Source organism: Thunnus albacares, chromosome 21, assembly GCF_914725855.1.
Source record: "Thunnus albacares chromosome 21, fThuAlb1.1, whole genome shotgun sequence".
Lineage (NCBI taxonomy): Eukaryota > Metazoa > Chordata > Actinopteri > Scombriformes > Scombridae > Thunnus > Thunnus albacares.
The window spans coordinates 3,348,613-3,370,522 of NC_058126.1; the positions used below are offsets into that span (position 1 = coordinate 3,348,613).

Below are 21,910 nucleotides of genomic sequence, written 5' to 3' on the forward strand. Positions count from 1 at the left end.
GGGTGGATGATAGATAATCAGCTGGCAAAAAGGAGAGCACTGTTGGAGACCACAAGCTGGACATTTTTAATATCATGTCTGGCATTTTTGACAATTTTACTGCATTTTAGTGTTTTAACCAAAACCATGATCTTTCCCTGACCCTTACCAGGAGGTTTATTGTTTCTAAACCTAACCAACGCCGTTAAATGACACGTGAAATGTTTAACAACGTGGTGTTAAATTGGCGAATCACCTGCACACAATTTGAAAGTGTAAAGTCGTGTTATTTGTACGCAGATGGTGAGATGGTGTTGTATTATTTATGATCAGTACTTTTTCAGCAACAGTAGTTTAATGTATTTACATTCTGTAACGACCTCACTATGTACAGGAGTAGTTTTCATTTGTAGTAGCGGACTCCATCATTCCTGTGCTGGATTGGAATTAACCTTCCTAAACATGAGAGATTCAGTCTAACTGTTAATTTAATTTTTCTCAGTTGATATCAGGCTCATCGTTCACTCTCCTTCAGCTGTATTAAGTTACCGCTAATGCTAACACAGCATTTCCTGTTGCTGCTGTTTCACATTAAAAGCATTCAACTGGTGAAACACTGAGAGGCTTTTATTGGGAATCAGTTTTAATTTTTCCAAGGGAGTGATGGTGATGTTATGGGAAGCTAACCAGCTCCTCTTACTGGGTAAAAACTGCTGTCCTGTACTTATCGATCGGCTTCATTAAAACAACATGAGTTTGTTTGGCTGCTCTGTAAACAAACACAGCAGCTGCTCTAATGTTGCATTTCTGACAAAGTCGCCGCTTGAAAGTTTGCTGTTGCATTTAAATGCACTTGCTGTTACCATAGCAACCAAATAAACCAAGACTGAAATATCACGTTAACCTAAATGTCATAATAATAAAGAAAGGAATCAGAGGCCACATTCAGAGATACTGTTAATATGTGTTGTCTTTAAATTTGACCAACACTGATCTAACTGAACTACATAATATGTGACCTGACCAGTTTATTCTCAGTACTGGTTTCTCTGTGTCACTGGTTTAAAGGGAGAAAGCAGGTTCTGCTGTATGAGAAGCGTTTTTTTTTGTTTTTTTTTAAAGAAAAATAAATGAATTCCTCACCTCACTCTGCAGCTCAGAGACGGATTTAGCGAACTGCATCTCAGCGGTCTCCGGCAGCTGAGAGTAGATACTCTGAGAGCGGCTCTTCTTCCCGCTTTCTTTGTACTTATTCTATAAAACACAAAACCAAAAACATGAGGATTAACGTCTCTCGACAGATTATTTTGTTTTCCAGGTAGGTGAACAGGAATTCGTCTCTGTGATGTTGAATAACAACCTGCTACTGTTAAAAAAAACCTTTATTGGTTCAGAAAACAACGTGTTTTCAGGGTTAAATGACAAATAAACATAAATACAATAATTTTAACCTTTTTCTTTCAGTTGTTAATCTTATCTTGTGGTTTTAGTATTTATTTCTGCTCTTTGTGTTTTGTCATTTTGTTTTCTTTTCATCGTGAGTGTTTGATGAACACGTCTTTGTGTCTTCACAGATCGGACGGCGAGCTGAGACTCATTAGTGAGGTCCGTAACCTCTACGACGTCGTTGAGATTCAAGGCTGCAACACAGAAAACCTCTTTGATCCTTTTCTGATGATAATTACACTTGTAATGACCGACTGATGATGGAAACATCAGAAACCAGGAGCTGATGACCTGCTGAGTGTTTCTGACCGGATTTAAGGATTCGGATCAGTGTTCATGTTCAACATCTACAACATCTCATTTAATCTGGAGATTACACTCGTTAAGTCATATCAAGACTTTTTAGACACATTTAGAGACATCTCATCTGATTTAATTAATTAATTAATAATTTCATTTATTCTAATTTGATCAAATCTCATCTCATTTAATTAAATCTAAATTAACCTAATCTAATCTGATTTAATCTAATCTCCTCTAATCTAATCAATCAACCTAATTGGATCTAATCTAATTTAACATAATCTACTTTAATCTGTTCTAATCTAACCTCACCTAACCTAATATAATCTACTGTAATCTAATGTCATCTCATCTATATCTAATCTAATCTAACCTGATCAGACCTAATCTGATCTAATTGGATCGAATGTAATCTAATTTACTTTAATCTGATCTAATCTGATTAAACCTAATCTGATTGAATATCATCCAATCTAATGAAATTTTATTTCTTCTCATCTAATCTGATCTGATCAAACCTAATCAGATCTAATCTAATTTAACCCAACCTAATCTAATGTCATTTTATCTAATCTACTTTAATCTAATCTAATCTAATCTAATCTAATCTGATGTTTATGGATGTCGGTACCTCGCTCAGCATGTCCGTCATCTCTCTGGCGAAGTTGGTTTCTGACGTGTCGGGCAGCGTCGAGTAGAGTGAGCTGGACATCTCCTTCTTCACGCTGTCTTTATTCTGCAGAAACAATAATCAATAATCAAACAAATCAATAATCTTTATCAAAACATTTATTAACTGTTTGATTTAACGTCTATGTGCAGCTGGTAGTAAGTTTTTTAAAACTCAAGTCGAGCCTCATGTTTGCACACGACAGTAAATCATATAAAAGTACTTTTATATGTATTAAAAATGATGGTGATGAAGGTGATGAAGGTGATGAAGGTGAAGCTTCACCTCTCTGAGCAGCTCCGTAGCCTCTTTAGCGTGTTGCGTCGCCAGAGTTTCAGGGAGAAGAGAGTAAAGGCAGGAATTCACTTCCTTCTTTCCCGCTTCTTTATATTTCACCTGCAGACGTCACAAAAGGTTTAAATTGTTTTAAGTTTCATTCATGAAGAAAACTGATATTTAAAACCCCTGCAGCCATTTTTACTGTAACTACTTAAGTTGTTTATTTACAGTTTTCAAATATTTAAAATTGCATAATGTGTAATTTAAAGGAAGCTTGTTATATACCTTAAAAGCTAGAAGCTTTGCTAATTGATGAACCATTTAAAAGACCTTAAAAGACCTTAAATTAGGGTTAAATTCATGTTTAAACAATGTTTGTTGATGTATTCTTGTTTCCTACTTTAACAACATACAACATTAATTTAACTGGTTAATTTAAGCAGAAATAAAGCTGTGTTTTATCTCTCAGTAGCCTTAGAAATCATTTCATTTTGGGTTTTAGCGGGTTGAATTTTTCATGAGAGCTTTTAAATGATGCTTCACAGAGTTGAAGTAGCTCAAACTGACGGCTGAGAGCAGCTCTACAGAACACAGTTATTCACTGTCACAACAGAAGAGAATATTTAGTGAAACTCTCTTCATCTTCTACCTTTATTAAAGTTACAGCTGCAGAGTTATAATTTTACTTCCTGCTGCTTCGCTGCTGCTGATCTACCGTGACTCTGAACTCAGAAACAGCAGGAAAAACTGAACATTTCTCTCCTTCTTCTCCCTGTAAGAAGACTCATCAGCAGGTGTCTTTAACATCTTTCACACAAACACACATATTAATGTCTCAATACTCTGATAATTTTACATGTCAGCATCATGTTGGAGCAGCTGTCATTCTTCCATAAAAGCTGCTTTGCCTTTTCCAACTTCCTCCAACCCCGTCTGTTCATTATCCAGCAGTAAAATATATTTTAAATATTTATTCAGTCGGCGTGTGAACTGTGTGAACGCTCTTCCTCCTTTTGTGTCATTATTTTCAAACTCCCGCTGTTCTCCGCAGTGCTGCCGCAGAGGTGAAAATCCAGAAAGTTATGCATGAAAATAAATACAAAAAGAACTTTTCTGTTATTGCTAGAAATGTCTTAGTGTGTCTGTATATATTTAGGGACCGAGCCCAAAAGGCAGAAGACTACTGTAAAACAGTAGTCACTCTACTGTTTTTTGTGTGTTTGTTTGTTTGTTTCTTTATTATTACGCCACTTAAACTTAAATTTTAAATTTGACCCCCTAAACATGCTCAAAAACTCACCAAATTTGGCACGCACATCAGGTCTGGTGAAAAATTTGATAAAATGTAAAAATTAACCCCTAAAGTGCCAAAATGTGCTCTCTAGCGCCACCTATGTAACAAAATGGCCGCCACGGCCCGTAGGAATGTCGTAGAGAGATCAAACCAAAACTCAATTACTTGTCTCATCAAGACCTACGAATCATATGCTGACACCCCTGACCTAAATCCAACAGGAAGTCCGCAATCAGCCTTTCAAAATAAGACTTTGCCCCAATTTTGGCCCCCGAACAAACGCTATCTCCGAGGAGGGCGTTAATGGTATCGGCTTCAAACTTTAAAAGATGACTTATGACACTGTGCTGAAAAAAAGTTGTTAAAAACTTTGTAATAACTCGAACGGTTTGGATTTTATAAGCCCTGAAAGTTGCAGTGCCACATCACCCTTACAATGTAAAACAATGGGGAGGCAATCTATGGGCATGAACTTTGTGTCAAACTGAGGCTTCTGACATCTACACTATAAGTCTGACCACTTTCAAACCTGTGTCAATGGATTCTCAACGAAATTTCCTACTATAAAATGATTTGTAATGTAAGATTAGGCCAAAGTCATGGGATTTATGAGGAGATTTCACAAGAAGCGTTCTCTAAAATCCTCCTCTCCAACTGCTCCTGGTGATGTCACTCCCTCAGTGCTGTGAAACATTCCGCAATACACACTCATTATAAAATCACAGGAGGAGCAAGAAAAGACTTTAAAACTCACACTCTAATATCTCAAAAACAATAAAAGATAGAAAAAACATGTAAATTCAAGATTTGTAGGTCAAAGTCTCGTGACTCATTTTAAGTTCAAATGAAGTTTGTATCTAAAACTATGTGGAAGCAGTAAATGTTCAAATAGGTGTGGGTTTGCTCACACTCTCCATTCAAATCAAACTGACCAGGTCATGTGGGTTAAAAGTCTTTCCTTTTCTGAAAAATAGACTTGATGACATGTCTCACCCTGCAGAAAATTCTCATCCTGTCAATCAATCTTTCAAAATAAAAGCACACCACACTTGTAATAAATATCCCTCATTTTTAAAAAGCAAAATGATCTGATCCCTACGGGCCAGAGTGCGAGGTCCCGACCAACGCTGCTTGAAGCTTTAATTTGAGCTCATTTCTGTTAAATGTGTTTTTAAAGTTTTGTTTTAAACCAGATTAAAAGTGTGTTACTGTGGTGGCGTCCTGTGCTGTACCTCGCTCTGTAGCTCAGACAGCTGTTTGGCCAGCTGTGTCTCTGTGGTTTCTGGGAGCTGATGGTACAAACTGCTCTGAATCTTCTGCTTCAGACCTTCTTTATACTTCACCTGCAGGAGACAGAAGCGTAACGATGCAACATCAAAACAACATCAAATAAAGATAAGATGTTACCTTTAAGCTCATTTAAATTACTCTGCTTCAATAACAACTAGTGAGCGCTCACATCAGCAAATATAAAATCTTTTATAAACTGGGTAAGAGATAATGACATGATTTCTATTCATTCATAAATAAAATGTCACAAATGATTGATTTCACACTAATAAGTAGCTTGTTTGAGTACCTCACTCTGCAGGTTTGACGCCTCTCTAGCGTGTTGTGTGTGGATGGTTTCAGGCAGCAGAGAGTACAAGTTGATGCTCATCTCTTTCTTACCCTCCTCTTTATATTTCACCTGTAAGAACACAAAGACATACTGAAGACAAAGCCCCCACATAACCCACATGTATCACAAAGCTTCTGTTAGCGCTGAGCTCCACAGCTGTACAAGTTGATGCTAAACGGCGGCTTTACAGAACGGAGAAGAATATCTCATCAGCACTTTCCTGACACTGAAAGCTGACCTGCTTGCAAGTTTTATTCATTTAAAGCTGTAGAGCAGGACGTTTGTCTCCCCCTTCTGGTAGTGAGAGTTATTACAAAAACACTGTCAACGTGCTTACATCACAGGCTCTGCCGTAGTCTGCTCCCTCGCTAATGTTGTGGCTTTAAAACGGAGGATAAATTGTAATTGTATTTAAATTGAGTGTCACACAACTCCTGTGAAATGACTCATTTTACCATCGGACTTTCATCCATTTGATCTGATAACATCTGGAAAGTTTAGAAGAGCCACACCATTAAATGATTTCATCCCCATTCATGTTAGCAGAGAGCTAACCGGAGGCTAGGCGGCTCGGTCGGCAGAAGATTCTAGTCTGGATTCATCCGGCCAGCGCAGGAATGTCAAACCTGACGCCAGATTTAAAAACTCTGTACGCTGTGAGATACAGAGAGATTTATCTGGTGCTGATCGGCTTAATCAGCACTGTGTGAACTCGTTTGGAAAGACTTGAATGTAACAGATGTTCATTTATATGTAAAAGTTCTGCACTGCAGGTTTAATGTTTATTTATATCAGGACAAATACACAGCATGAACTAACGCAACATATCACCACATTTATAGCCAGCTAAGCTAGTTTGCAATGTCCGTCCCTAGATGGACCTTTAAAATACATAAAACTTAATTAAAAATAATTAAAATACATTTGAAACAGTGAAAACTCAACAATACATAAACTGTGCATGCATTCAATAAAACACAAAACACGAAACTCAACAAGAAAATATACAAAACATCACAAGAGACAAACAATAATACAATAAAAGTATCATAAAATGTCAAACATCACGTCACATCAAGTTCTCACAGTGGTTTTACTTCTCATGAACAGACTTACTGTCTCATTTCATCCACATCTGACTGTATTAAACTCTCAGTGACTAAACTGATCGTTATTATATAATATTTACCTCACTGAAGAGTTCGGTAGCTTCTTTGGCGTGAACCGTCTCTAAAGTCTCCGGGAGAAGAGAGTACAAGCTGGAGTTGACGCCCTTCTTACCCGCCTCCTTGTATCGCGACTAAAAATGAACAATAGTGTTAAAGCACTGCAGGTTTTAGCAGATGTTTGTCCATGTGCACTTATTGACTTTATTAACATCTGTATTTATCAGAGTCTCACCTCGCTCTGCAGCTCAGCAACAGTCTTAGCAAACTGAGTCTCGGCCGTCTCTGGCAGCTGCGAGTAGAAACTCTGACAGAGGCTCTTCCTTCCTTCTTTGTACTTACTCTGAGAAGACAAAATAATCTGTCAGCAGCTTACGGTGAAACTCTGCTGCTGAAACTGGGAGAGTTCAGAAGTTTGATGGATTGTCGTGTAATTTATGTGACGAACAACTGAGTGAGTTTCCTTTTTTTTTTTAAATAAAGTTATCCAAAACAGGATAAGTGTCATGTGGAGGACTGGTTGAATAAAATATCAGTCATGCAAAAACACATCATTTTGGGCTCTGAATACTGTTGTTATTTTGGACATTTTATAGCCTAAATGATGAATTATTTAATTAAAACAAATGTAGGACTGAGTCTAACCATATTTAAGAAGTTCTCCACACAGATATGGTGTAACGACCCTTTAAAAACAGACCAAATGATGAGGTTACCATCGGTTACAGAGATTTCAGCTTGTTGATACCTCACTATGCAGCTCTGTCATCTCTCTGGCAAACTGGATGTCTGCGGTTTCGGGAAGCTGAGAGTAAAGAGACGAAGGGGCTCCTTTAACCAGCATCTTAGGGCGATAATTCGCCTGAGAGAGACACACAGAGAGAGTTTGTGAAGGTAAGAAACAAACACAGACAGACAGCTGTATCAGTATCGCCAGTATCTTGAGTTGAATGTAAAGGTTATACATGCAAAGCCTATTTTAATACAATAATCATATATACAGTTTGTACGTGAATAAGTTGACATTATGAAATTGCTGTTGTAATTCCTCTTGTGCATAATGGATGAGTGCAGAGCAGAGCGACTCCGCTGTAAGGCTCTGATCAGACAGAGCGCTCTTTAGCTACATCAGGCGGCTTTTTGTTATTGTTTTCAATGAGAGCGAAGCTTTTTGCTCGCTGCTTTATGTTGCTGAGCGCCTCGTGTTTTCTGCAGGAACGCTTGAATGCTTTGAGTTTAAAAAACTTCAAGTCAGAGCAGAAAAGCTCCCGATGTCATTTCTGTTTTTTCCCCGATTGTCCAATCGGAATGAAGTGAGAGGCGGGGCTTCTGTGGTGATGACGACAACAACAAATGGAGTCAACAGTCATGGAGGATAAACTAGTGGTGGCTGTTGCTGTGTACCTGGAGCTACATGATTTAACCAACCATAGTTACCATGATCTGAACACTAAACAGCAGGCCTGGAGGCAAACTAGTGCGGTACTTGAGATTAAAGAATCTTTGCTTCCTGTGTCAGCATCCCACCCTAAGGTAACTAGGGTGAGATAAGGTAACTAGCTACTAACTAGCTAACTAAGTATCCAAAAAAAATATAAGGTGCAGATCTTTGAGTTTACTTGCAACAATAAAAAAAAACAAAAGACGCAACAAACTGTTCTTTTTTTAAATTGTAATGCACGTTTTGCAACCTGCAGAAAGCGTTCTGTCTGATTGAGGATAATAACTGCTGAAGCCTCATATTAAACTGAAATTAAGGAAACATTTTTACAGAGAATGAGGACTGAGGCTTTGGTCTTTCATTTCTTACAGCTGGTTGACCTATAAAGTACTGTATAAAGTATTTTTGTTTTTGCACGATGTGTAAAATGTCTAAAATGGACAAAAGGTAACGTAGACGACAGCTGCTGCATTTGCCATTTTGCACCTGCTGCTGTTTCCAGGACTGTGGGGACAAGCTTTCACATCTACGAGGAGGACGGACTGAAAATGACCGATCTGTGCTCTCAGTTTGTGTTTGTTGACCAGGATCATCTCTGGTTACCAGAGCTGAAGCGCTGGAAGTCGACTGAACAGTTTCCAGTTTGTCTCTACAGTACGTGTCGGACAGCTAACGCTAGCTAGCGGCAGTCTGCAGATATCACACTGATGTTTAGTCGAGAAACACAAACAGCAGCAGGTCAGTTAGTGAAGCATCTGATACTGACAGTCAGGAGCTGTGTGTATTTATTTGGATTTTTTGCACAACTGTCTAAAAAAATATGATGTTTTGATTCTCCATTTTGCAAATAACAGTCGGTTAAAATTGTGAATCGACCTCAAGCTTGAAAAAAAAAAGGAAATTTTATTCTTTGGCCACCAAAAACTATTTAGTGTAAAGTACATACTGCATGTGAGTGTTTAAATAAAAGAATCTGTGTGTGTGTGTGTGTGTGTGTGGGTGTGTGTGTGTGTGTGTGTGTGTGTGTGTGTGTGAATACCTCACTCTGCATCTGTGACACCTCCAGAGCGTGTTGTATTTCTGGAGTGTCGGGGAGTTGGGAGTAGAGGGAGATGGAGGCCTTTCTCTTCCCGTCTTCTTTGTACTTTTTCTGAAACAGAAGGAGATCAGATGAGATCTGTCCGTCATGTGACGACACTCTGACAGACGGCTTTTTTTTCAGTAGCACTATTGCTAAATAAGTATCATACAATATTTGTTTTAGTGGCAGTGATACAGCCTTAATCTATCCTGAGATCTAAACCTGCTTTACATATTTTATAAATTGCCTCTCAGCTGAACCTGCTGCTTCATCAAACATTCGGCTGCTGCAGCACAACATGACGCCCAGACCGGAGTTAACTGATGAAATATGTTGAAACACGACGGCTTTATAACTCAGACTCTTCACGTTTTGAGTACCTCGCTCTGGAACTCGTGGACGGTCTTGGCCAGCTGCATCTCAGTGGTTTCAGGAAGCTGCGAGTACAAACTGCTGCTCATCTCCTTCTTTCCTTCCTCTTTGTACTTGTTCTGAAGGGGCAGAGAGAGAGAGAGAGAGCGTTTCACTGTTAAACGTGGTCGAGACTTTCAGGGAAATAACATTTTAATAAGGTCTCGGCTGGAAACAGCGGAGCTAAAGCTAAAGTTAATTATAGCAAGAAGAACTGGAATAGTCTCATTTCCTTCAGAAAATTAAAACCTAGAATAGATATAACAGAAACATCCATAAATCTATCCCGTGAAATCTTTTCCCCAGTTTTACAACTTTATTTTTAAAATATTTTACCATCCATCCATCTACATCATAACACGTCCATCAATCATCCTTCTAACATCCATCTATCAGTCTGACCTCACTCAGTATCTCAGTCAGCTCTTTGACAAACTGGGTCTCTGTGGTTTCTGGCAGCAGAGAGTAAAGAGAGGAAGAGATCTCCGTCTTCACATTTCCTTTGTATTTAATCTGAAAAACAAACAAACAAACAAACACAACACTGTCAGCTCTGTTTTATTACTAACAACTCCTCTAAAACACTGTGAGCCTGATAACACATTGTTCAATCAATCAGACTTTATTTGCACTTTTCACAAACAAACAATAAATGACTATGTCAGAAATAAAGGACTCAATAAAAACAGGAACTGAGGAAACACCAGAATAGCCAAATAGAATAATAATAGTAAGTGAGTAAAGTAAGTAAAACTTTATTTATATAGCACCTTTTTAAAACAGGTTACAAAGTGCTTTACAGTGACACAAAAACCATGAAAGACACATTCAAGAACACATACAGACATCACACACATACGAACACAGCAAGCATACAGTCATCACCCAGAGCACACACTTGAATTTATGAAATGAGAAAGCCGTTCTAAAAAAAAGTAGGTTTTTAGGTGTTTTTTGAAACAGTAAACAGATTCAGATGATCTGATGGAAGTGGGGAGATTGTTCCAAAGTCTGGGTTAGGGTCAGGGTTAGGGTTAGGGTTAGGGTTAGGGTTAGGGTCAGGGTTAGGGTCAGGGTTAGGGTTAGGGTCAGGGTTAGGGTTAGGGTCAGGGTTAGGGTTAGGGTCAGGGTCAAGGTTAGGGTTAGGGTCAGGGTCAGGGTCAGGGTTAGGGTCAGGGCCAGGGTTAGGGTCAGGGTTAGGGTCAGGGTTAGGGCCAGGGTTAGGGTCAGGGTTAGGGTCAGGGTTAGGGTTAGGGTCAGGGTTAGGGTCAGGGTTGGGGTTAGGGGGTTAGGGTTAACAAAAGCACAGTGGCCTTTGGTTTTTAGTTTGGCACGTGGTACGGCCAACAGGTTTTGGTTGAAAGACCTAAGCGACCGCATGCTAGTATACGGGCTTAGTAGCTCGGATATATATGCAGGAGATAAACCGTGTAAGGTCTTATAAGTGATTAAGAGAATCTTGAAATCAATCCTGAGCTTCACTGCCAGCCGATGCAGTGAGGCTAAAACAGGAGTGATGTGGGATCTGTGGCCAGTCCTAGTTAAAAGCCTCGCCGCTGCATTTTGTACAAACTGAAGACGTGATAGGTCAGCTCGGCAAGTGAAAAGGGAGTTACGGTAATCGAGATGGGAAAAAATGAAGGCATGAATGATATACTCTAGGTCAGAGGCTGACAGTAATGGTCTGATTTTTGCAATGTTCTTAAGTTGAAAAAAGCAGGACGAACCATTTTATTGACATGGTGTTCAAATTTCAATTTAGGGTCAAATATAACACCAAGATTCCTGGTGTTAGTTTTGACATCGGGGGCAAGTGGGCCAATATGCTGAATGATGCCTTTAGCATAATACAGAGTTGAAGTGTGAAAAAGATTAAAAAGATTAGAGAGAGTAAAACCAGGAATGTAAAATAGGGCATAAAAAGGAAAACAAAGGTAAAGATAAAATAACTGATAATACTAGTAAGTTGATATTTAGCAGGTATGTTGTTCACCAAGTTAGCTTAGCATGTTAACATGCTAACATTTGCTAATTCTTTTCTTTTCTTTTTATTTTATTTGATAGGGACGATGCAATTTAACATAGTTCAGATACAGAGCATGAAACTGATGTTCTGCACAGAGAGTTTATAGCTAATTGCTAATTTTCAACTCTTGTCCCTAGTTGGGCTTTACATACATATACAGTGTAATTAAAATATATAGCTTTCATCATCATAAACCACAGTGCACTACAGATATGGGAGTACAATAAAAAACAATACAATTACCTAAAAATGGGTACAGCTCTGGTTTGCTTTTAGCCAGCACTTAACCTTTGTTGTAAAAGATTTTATATCTGAAATTAATTTGATTTCAGCATTTTAGTGCTAAACATAAAGTACAGCTGAAGCTGATGGGAATGTTATGAGTTTTTTTTTAGGTATTTAGTCGTAAACTTGGACAAAATGAAGAGATCAAAGTTATTATAATTCATCCTCTGGGGATCATCAATGCGTGAACCAAATTTCACAGGAATCCAAACGACAGCTGTCGAGATATTTGAATAAAGAACTGAGATGCCGACCTCTAGTTGTTGGGATATTTTACACTGAACCGTAAATGCCAACCTCATGGTGCAGCGAGAGAAAAAGTCAAGTAAGTTCATCCTCTGCAATCCAAAAATCCATCCAATATTTGTTGAGATATTTCAGTTTGGATCAAAGCAGTGGACAGACCAACACTGCCACTAGGATGGCTGTCAGCGTTGACTCTTCCCTCTACTGTCTTGGTGACTATTCAGACACTAATAAACATGTCATCTTCATCCAGGAGAGTTGTATGTATGATGTAACTCTTACCTCCTTTGGCTCTTTGGGGAAAAGTAAAGCAGGCTTGATTGAATCCAGGTTTAAAGTAAAAAAAACAAACAGTTTTTCTCACCACCTGCTGGTCTTCTGGAGCAACTGTGGTCATGACCTACTGCTGTCTACATTATCATCACTTCACAGATCCCTAAGTTGACAGACAGGAGAATAAAATCTGGTGTATTACAGTAGATGTTAAGTAAAACTACCTCACTCTGCAGCTCTGAAGCCTCTCTGGCGCGTTGAGTCTCCGGAGTCTCTGGCAGGATGGAGTACAGAGACACCGAAGCCTCCTTCTTCCCGTCCTCCTTATACTTAGACTGAAACAGAAACGATCAATATGCAGATAGTTGGACTTGTTTCTCCAAAGGGCTGATTTAAGAGAGTTATAAGTTCAGGAGCGTTTGTGTGTTCAGACCTCAGATATAACGGCGCTGATGTTCTTGGAGTGGATGAGTTCGGCTCCTGGAACAAACAGACTCTGACCCTTCATCTTCTCAAAGTCCTCCTTGTATTTCACCTGCAGGGTGGAAGAGACATGAGAGTGTGTGTTTAAAGCTGAACTTCTGCTGCACTTCTGCTTCATCCCAGGAGGGACGTTATGCTAACTGTTCAGCTCACAGAGGAGGGTTAGACCGTCCTGACAGAGTGTATATACTACACAGATATCAGTTTTGTTACTTGGAGCATCCAGTTTCTCAAAGACTCACAACACTGAAATACTCCCTTAAAAATATTCTTCTTTATTTCAAAGAGTACAAAGAGGACAACAACGCTTCGAGCCCAGATTGGTGCTGTTTCTGTAATATAAAAAAGATATTTTTAAGTGTTGATGTTTTTAAGAAACAGAAAGTTTACAATGTTTTTGACTCAGCAGCAGGACATGAAAGATGTGATGCTGAGCTTCACACAGTGTACTTTTTTAATGAAAAAGTTACAAAAAAAACCCCAGAATGTACTAAAAACTGCTTTAAAATGAATCCAAATGCCTCTGTTTATATGCATATACAGTTATGAGTGTTTGAATTAAAACATACCGCATTAAATACGTTTTTTTCCATCACTTTAAAGTCTCAACATGAAGCCTCTCACAGCTCTGCTCACATGTCTCTTCTATTATTCAACTGCTGCCAGTTTCAGTATAAACAGGTGACAATAACTGCATCACTGCTGGACTTTCTCCTGATTGGCTCCTTTCAGTGAACAATGACTAAAAATCCCTCCAATCAGACCTGAGTGCAGCATGCAGTATGAATACCATCAAATATTTGATTGTTCACAGTTTTTCTGTTCTCATCAGGCTCAGAGTTGAAACTCCTGTGAACAATTATGATTGAATAGAAGGAGACAATAATCTCTCAGCATGAAGGCAGACTGTGTCTTAGTTTCTGTAACTAAAGCAGATATTTTGGTAACAATTTCAAATATTCAGTTTACTGTACAGGTTTTTATAAGCAAGTCAAAGTCATAATCTGCAGTGGGAAAGTTAGAATTATAATAAGTTTTCTTTCTTTATTAAACTGGACTGGTTTAAAACATTTAATTGATTGTAACGCTGCCTTTGTGTGCAGCTTTTTTGTTCTTCAAACTGTTTGAATCTGTCTGGTTCTTTGGTCATTTAAACATTAAATGTTGGTGAATCCTTTGAAGTGAACAAAACAACAGATTTGCTTTACATCGTATCAGTTTTGTCAAACCGAGAAGGAACGTTCACATCAGTGGGAATTTATCAAGATTGAAGGAAGAGCTGTATATGCTTCCTCTAATCCCAGTAGGGTATCTATTCCACCATCTGAGCTACAGTTGGCTCTTATTTACTGGGAATTTATGAGACTGACTCAACAAATGAACTCCTGTAAAGACCTTCAGTATGAGTCTGTTTGCTCAGTATCAGGATGATTGTTGGAATTTGTATTTGCAAATTAACAGATTTTTTCCTGGTAAACAAAGAAAAATGAATCCTCATGAACGTGTGTTGGCTCAGCGACTGTTTCCTAAAGGTCAGTACTTAAAGGACGGACGAGCAGCAGCAGCAGCAGCATCAGCGACGCCGCCGCAGTGCTGACGGACTGAACTAAACGTTTGCCAAAAGTTTCTGGAGTGTTTGCTGGAGTCTGGGAGGAGATTTTGGGTTTAACAACAGACGGGCAGATTTTCGTGGAGAGACCCAGGAGAAAAAAAACGGAATTAATCCACAGATGACAAGCTCGCCGGCCGCAATCTGTGAGAGGAAGCCGAACTGGGCCAGAAACAAAAAAGGTGCTTAATGGTACCAAATACTGGTTCACTGGCTGCTAACCAGCGATCATGTGACCGTCAGGGAGGAGCTCTTGTCATGTTGTGCCATTTCTTGTCCGTGTACTGTAGCCGGTTTCACGGCCGTTCAGGCTGCCATGAGCACAACTTTGAAGAGGTTATCGTCTCCATGGTAACAGCAACGTCTCTCTGATTGGTGGATCCGGGTTTAAAGATTGTGGCGAGTGACACATTAAAAGAGAAACAACAAAAGAAGAGGAAGAGTGTTTCATCCCACCTACTGTCACCGAGTCATTGATTGATTGATTGATTGATTGCCTCCAAAACTGAAGCAAATTTAGAGTCTGATTATAGAAGAGAATGAAACCAAAGTCTGACGTGTTAAACGTCTGAAAGTGACGCCACATTGAATCTTCTTCCTGCGGCGTGATGATTAATAGAGATGTTCGAGGGCAGACTGCAGAGCGACAGCAGCTGGAGGAAGAAGTGAAGATGTTTTTTTTTTTTAAAAAAAAAGCGAGTTGACTCGCTTCCGCCGTAGCTGATGATGAGTCATTCTGCCGTCGCAAAAACAGCCGAGCTGCCAAGTTTGACTCACACCAGGGAATCGATATCTTCACCCTCCCACATCCTACAACAACCTTCACCCCTCATTCATTCATTTCACTGCTTAAAACTGCTGCTGCTGCTGCTGCTGCTGCTGCTGAAGTCAGAAGGTGTTTTTATTCTCTGTGTTGAATGGGACGACGATGACTCAGTTCATATGTGAAGAGGAGGAGGAGGAGGAGGAGGAGGAGGAAGAGGACATCCACAAACATTTTTATTCATGAGTTTAAAATCAAGCAGATGCAAACTGCAGCAGATATGAGTCACTGTTCCTGAGTTCACGCTAATGTCAAAATAACCCCTGATTGGTTGTGTTGACTGTGTTACTCCAAACAAAATGACACCAGTAAACTGTACTGGTGGACTGTTGATTTACTGAATAACAGTTTTAGGTGTTTGTACTTTATTTGAGTTTCTACTCCGTTACATTTAACAGGTAAATATTGTACAAGTCATGCAGCTTTTTTTTTTGCTCTTTATGTGAATGAAACTCTGTCTCCATTAATGACATTAATATAATACAACATTATTTTTCCTTATGATGTCGTGCTGACAAATGTAATCACAGTTTCTGTAGGTGGTCAGGTCGGATGATGGGAGAACAAAATACAGAACAACGACACCAGAGACTGAAGTTCACGTCCTGTTCAGGTAATAAAAACACTTTGGTTTCAGTTAAATGTTAATTAACATGTTGTGTCTCATACTTCAAGTCACTGCAGACTTTTTGTTCTGTATTAAACCATCTTCCTCCGACCTTAACCGAGTGCTGCCAGAGTCTAAACATATCCATAAAGAGTTTAATGTTGCTGTTGTCACTACTAGTCTATATTTTATAGCAAGGATGAAAAATTTTGGTGGAGACACATTAAATTACTTCATTTGATTTTAGAGACTACTTACAATTTCTCATAAAATTGACAGAAAATGTACTTTGGTATTGCATTTTTCTTCAGAACATATTTGCTGTTGCATTTTAGTGATATATGAATATAAGTTCTGGGAAGTTTAAAGTTTATGGTTGATGTAAACCTGCGTTTATGTGCGTTATTAGTCGAGACTGCAACTCAGTTTTATTTTATGAATAATAATAACGATCAGGTAGAAAGATGACGATGAAGACGCATCTTTTATCAAAATAGCCTGTTGGGGGGAAAATTACTCACTTTTTAATGAGGAATGTCTAAAATAAACAGATCAGGACACAAACACATCACACCTGTTTTAACTCCTTTTCACTTTCACACTCATTGATTGATTGATTGATTGGTTCACTGACAGCCAGAAGATGGATTTGAAAGCAGTTTTACTTTTGAATTCATGCTAAAATTTCCATATTTAATATCATAAAATCTCGTGTTTGTTCCATTTTTTTCTTCCAGACCACAAACAAACAGCACCAGAATTTGCCTGTTAGATGATCACGATCCTGCTTTTTTAAGGCTCGATCTGGTTGTTTAGTTCAGTTTATTAACAGTTTCACACCAGAACTAACAAACCAAACTAAGCAGTGAAACACAGCAGAGTTTGTTGTAACCAAATAAAATAATAAACTGATCTGACACTGAATGAAACTTACCTCACTGACGATCAAGCTGCATCTCCTGTTGAATGTTGGGTCTGGTAGCGGAGGCTTCGCGTCAGAGGCGGCCTGAAAACACACAGATGCACAAGTTACCAACACCGACACTATTATTAAGTCACTTAAACTCATTTATTTTTACTTTTAATCATTTTCATGCCAAAAAGACAAGTATTCAGTGTTTCTTCAAAGGATTTGTCAGCGTTAAATGGCCTTTAGACAAACATGAGATGCTAAAACTCCATATTTTACCCCAGAATTAATATTAATGTTACCTAATATTGGTAATTAAAGGACAATATCAGCAAACTGATTCATCCATCTGAGCCCAGTTACAGTAACAGAGAGACCTGTGAGTCAACCTTCCTAATTCATGCACCATTAATCCTTCGCCTGCTCTTAACAGGCCGGATTCAGCCCTAAAAAAAAAAACCCCACTATCAAAGGCTAATAATGGCACATTTTCATTTGTGGTTTCACTAATCCTCTCTAAGCTCTTATAAAAACCTGCGGTGCCAGGCGATGCCCCACGCTAAGGTCAATACAAAGACTTACAGTCAGAGCTGCGAGGCGGGTGGGAGGAGTGGGGGGGGGGGGGGGGGGGGGGGGGGGGTTTCTCTGCAGAGCAACAAAATCTGCCTCTCAGCAGACTTCATCAAAGAAAAAAAGCAAAATCCTCAAAGATGTTTAGCAGTACACAGGACTTAGCTGCAGTTTGGGAACATTACTGGTGTATTCAACGGGGAAATTATTAAATAGAAAGAAAAAAAAAACCTTTTAAAAGCTCAGAGTTCACTGCTGGAAAAATGTCAACTTTAAAATTAGATTAGAAAACTGTGTCGCCCTGCTGATAGATCGTCTACTATTATTCTTAGTACTTCAGAAGAAACGTTTCATGTCAAATACAGATGATATCAAACCAGATTTAAAGTTCATTCTTCATCTTATAAACAGCAGTTTGATAATAATCTCTCATCTTGTTTGATGTTTCCGAAATTAAGTCTTTTCAAAAACGGTATCTGGCGTCAGATGTGAAAGTCCGCCTCCTTTCTTTGACCAGTTACTGACTCCTGGTTGATGACCTTTGACCCATTCCCAGTCAATACACCTGACTGGTTTTGGTCCAGTGTTCACAGACAGTTGATGTGGTTTGTTTCTGGTGCAAACGTCTGAATGAATCCAGGAGACAGAACGCCAGACATGACCCAACGTCCGTTCTCATATCATCACTGCTTTCATGACTGAAAGCTCTGGAAATATCAAGTAAGTGGACCTTGTGATAAGAATTTCTTGTCAAACATATTCATGTTGTTTTGACTGATGACTGAAACGAGTTAAAGTCGACGTTGTTTTTAGACAAGTGGCCAAAACAGCTGAAACAGAGACGTTACTGTCAGATTTTAAAGAAAATCCTGTCTAATCTAGAAGATAAATTAATTAATTAACTGGCTCCTTACATGAATAAATACATCGCTGCAACATTAAACACTTAAATTAAGATGCTGAAGTTTGAGTATTTGCTGATTTATGAATCTCACAACACAATTTTCTTGTATTTTGAAATAAATTAAACTTTGCTTGTATTAAATGTTTAAAGTTCTCACCTCTGATTCCCATTGTCCCAACAGGTTCTTTCCTTTACCCTCCACCACTTCCTCTTCATCCTCTTCCTCTCCTCTCTCCGTCTCTGCTTCACTTCCTTCCTCCTCCTCCTCTTCCTCCTCCATCTCTCCTGTTGTTTCAACACTCTCCTTCTCTTCTTCTCCATTTGTTTCAACGATAGAGGTGAGAGTCGTCGTCGTCGTCGTGGTTACCACTGTCTCGCCCTTCATAACCTCTGTCATCTCTCCATTCAACACCAGAGCAGCCGAGGCCTCCTCTTCCTCCATGTCGGTCACCTCTGAGGACAAAGTTAATGTTCATTCATAACTGTTATTCTTATTTATGTTACATCACGTTTAAAAACTCAAACTCGACTGCAAAGGCAATAAAAACGAGGAAAGAAAGAACATAAAAGCAAGACCAGCATCATTAAAAAGAAAACAACAACAACAGATGTTATTATATAAAAGTCTATAAAAATATAAATGAGTTTGAATTTAAAAGATTATATATAATCTGAGCTGCTTAAAGGTTTATTTTCACATAAAAGTTAAAGAGAAATGTAGGTTTTACACAAGAAATACGACCCGGTGGAAGAAAAGGGAGTAAAACTGTCCTTTATTTAAAAGATGCAGCAGCAGCGGGAGGTCGACGGGGAAGGAAACACTAACCAGCTGTAAGCAGCCGCTGACAGGTTCTTAGTATCGCTGATGGAAAGGCTCGGGAGCTTTGGCAGCCATTAAAGGCACAAACACTGTATGACCTATCGTCAAGTTAAAAAGGTCAACAAAGACGTCAAAGAGAGACAAGCGTCTGCCAGACAAATGAAATGTTACAGGTTAAACCGCCGCCTTTAAGGGAGAGTCACAGTTTTAATGTTTGTGATGTCATCACCATTTAAAGTCTACGGGATGAGCACTGAAACGCGGAAGATAACCCGGAAGCTAGAAAACTGTTTTGGCTCATGTGCCAGGCGATCAATTTTAATTGATTTTGATAGGCGCCATCTTTAACCCTCCTGTTGTCTTCCCGTTGACCATGCATGCATTTTAGGTGTTTTATCAAAATTTATAGCATCTGTGGACTTTTGTCCTTCCGGGTCAATTTTGACCCGAGTCAAAATTGACTCAGGAGTCCACAGATGCTATAAATTTTAATAAAACACCCAAAATTCAATGAAATTAGTGATCGTTACTTTTCCTTGCAAAGTGTGTGGTATGTATGGAACCATCCATCTATATTTCTGATATAAAAAACATTTGAAAATGGGTCAAATTTGACCCGAGGACAACAGGAGGGTTAAGTCTAGTATCCACTTCCTGTAATACATCTGTAGTTAGTTCCTTCTGTTGTGTGGAGGACACGTCAGTAGGTAAAGGTACAACAGTGACAAGGTGTCCTGTGGAGTTTTCTAACCTCTAGTAGTGCTACGGAGCAGTTATTTTGTTTGTCTCGTGCACGAGGACGCGTATGCATCCACACAGGTGCCAATGGTTTCACATTATTCTAATGATCTACAAGTGGCTGTAATACATCATAAAACACAGCAATGAGCCAATAAAGGCAGTGAAGAAGACCAGCTAGTAAACATGGAAGGAAACAGTGCAGGATTTAAAATATTTAAAAAATCAGCTTTAAGAGGAAGGAAATGCATTCAGGACAACTCCACATGGCCTCTTTAAGTGTCTATGCTCAGGATATAACAGTGACAGGCGCCATGTTGGTATCACAGTAAAATACATACTGGTCAGAGTGGTTAAGTTAAGTAACTCTTCTGCAGTACACTTTGCTTTATTCAAACATTTTAAGCCATCTTATATAAATTTAAGTGATGGCAAGATATCCAATAGGTTTGCATTGAAGGTCAAACTGGTCCAAATTCTCAAAGTTAGAAATTAAAGTGGTTAAAGCAGTTATAGGTGGGAACATGTGTGGTGTTTACTGCCATATTAGAGAAATAAACCATATCAAAGTCAATGAAAATGGAAAAATAATTACTAAAACTGCAACTGACTGATCAGTTCTCCTGTCAGTCTTTCATGTTATGTTCGTCCTTATTGTTGTAGACACACGTTTAGCCGCTAGCTGCTTCCTCTAAGTCATAGTCACCATGTAACGCTACATGTCAAGGTCATCCTTATTTAAAGTCCCTGTTAATATGTCAGACTGCTCAATGCCTGTGCCTCAACGTCCCTGTCACCCTGTCAGCAGTCATCCTTAGAAGTTGTGTTGTATTCGGATTTCTCAGCTTTTACCAACCTTCCCCAAAGCTTCGTCTAAGGCCCGGACTCTTCCTCAGCGTCCGGTTTACACTCACCTTGTCCGATTTATGATCGTCTCTCAATGTCCTGATCTTCCTTCTGGCTTCCTCTGTGTCTTTCAGTTTAGGAAGATTTTAGTTGCCGTTTTTCTGGCTCACTGCTTCTGACTATCAGCTACTTGTTGGCCTTCTCTGATTTGTTAATCACTGTTGGTTCTCACTCAGCTTCTTCAAGACGTCTTCGTCGTCGTGGTCACCCTTCCTGCCTCTGAATGTCTCGGACACTCGTTCAGCTTCTCTGATATCTTGCTCTTCCTCTAAGTATCTTCACAGCTTTCTCAACGTTGTGCTTTTTGTCTCTCAAAGTCCTTTTTTTCAGCCTCTTGTTTCACCTCAACTGCCTCATCGAGACTCCGACGGACTGTCTCGTGTGACGGCCGACTGTCGGGTGAGTATCGGGTCATTGGGGACTTCTTATCACTTTTAACTTCCACATTTAGCCCTCTACTCAAGACCTTATCACCACTGTGCCCTTCATTTTAATCACAGTGCCAGTGTTGGGTACAGTGTGTGTTTGTGTGTGTGTGTGTGTGTGAGGGCACATACTGTATGAATGTGTCACTGTTGTTTATGTGTGTTTAAGTGTGTGTAGGTTTTAAGGAGGTCAGTGAGTGTCGTATGCTGGAAGGAATTTACCTTAAAAACACACACACACACTAATACAAGTCCTACTAGTGATATAGATGAACATTAATTAGTTAATTTCCATTAAAAAACACTAATTTTCTCCACTGCAGCCCAGAGGACTGTTGCAAAATAATGCAGGAATGAACACAACCACTCAGATGCTCTGTTTGCTCTGATGGATTCATATCTTCCAATAGTTTCAGTTCCTATAATACGACAACTGACACTGATACATGTGTCTGCTGGTTTCTAACAGCAGCAACCAAAAAATTCTTCTTGTCACTCTTTGGGAACATTTTTATGAATGAAAAATACCTTATATGGATATTTTAGGGGCGTCAATTATGCTAACGATCAAATCCTCATGAACAAGTGACATTG

General features: G+C 39.1%; 1 protein-coding gene across 10 annotated transcripts in view; it reads right to left on the reverse strand.

Moving 5' to 3' along the window:
- nebl (nebulette) overlaps window positions 1-21,910 on the reverse strand; it is a 118,788-nt gene that overhangs the window by 49,173 nt on the left and 47,705 nt on the right. For 5 of the 10 annotated variants that reach the window (XM_044339124.1, XM_044339129.1, XM_044339125.1 and 2 more), the window contains exons 1-16: window positions 20,900-21,317; window positions 18,585-18,880; window positions 16,978-17,049; window positions 12,955-13,056; window positions 12,746-12,856; window positions 10,094-10,204; window positions 9,661-9,771; window positions 9,239-9,349; window positions 7,507-7,620; window positions 6,994-7,101; window positions 6,782-6,892; window positions 5,551-5,661; window positions 5,204-5,314; window positions 2,684-2,794; window positions 2,360-2,464; window positions 1,123-1,233 (exon numbers count right to left, since the gene is read on the reverse strand). The exons of 2 other annotated variants lie outside the window; for them this stretch is intronic. In XM_044339124.1, coding sequence (XP_044195059.1) covers window positions 1,123-1,233; window positions 2,360-2,464; window positions 2,684-2,794; window positions 5,204-5,314; window positions 5,551-5,661; window positions 6,782-6,892; window positions 6,994-7,101; window positions 7,507-7,620; window positions 9,239-9,349; window positions 9,661-9,771; window positions 10,094-10,204; window positions 12,746-12,856; window positions 12,955-13,056; window positions 16,978-17,049; window positions 18,585-18,869 — 1,785 coding nt within the window. In that variant the 5' untranslated portion in view covers window positions 18,870-18,880; window positions 20,900-21,317. Of the gene's footprint in view, window positions 1-1,122; window positions 1,234-2,359; window positions 2,465-2,683; window positions 2,795-5,203; window positions 5,315-5,550; window positions 5,662-6,781; window positions 6,893-6,993; window positions 7,102-7,506; window positions 7,621-9,238; window positions 9,350-9,660; window positions 9,772-10,093; window positions 10,205-12,745; window positions 12,857-12,954; window positions 13,057-16,977; window positions 17,050-18,584; window positions 18,881-20,899; window positions 21,319-21,910 lie in introns of those variants that run through there. 3 more of the 10 variants (XM_044339131.1, XM_044339123.1, XM_044339126.1) reach the window with 3 other exon arrangements.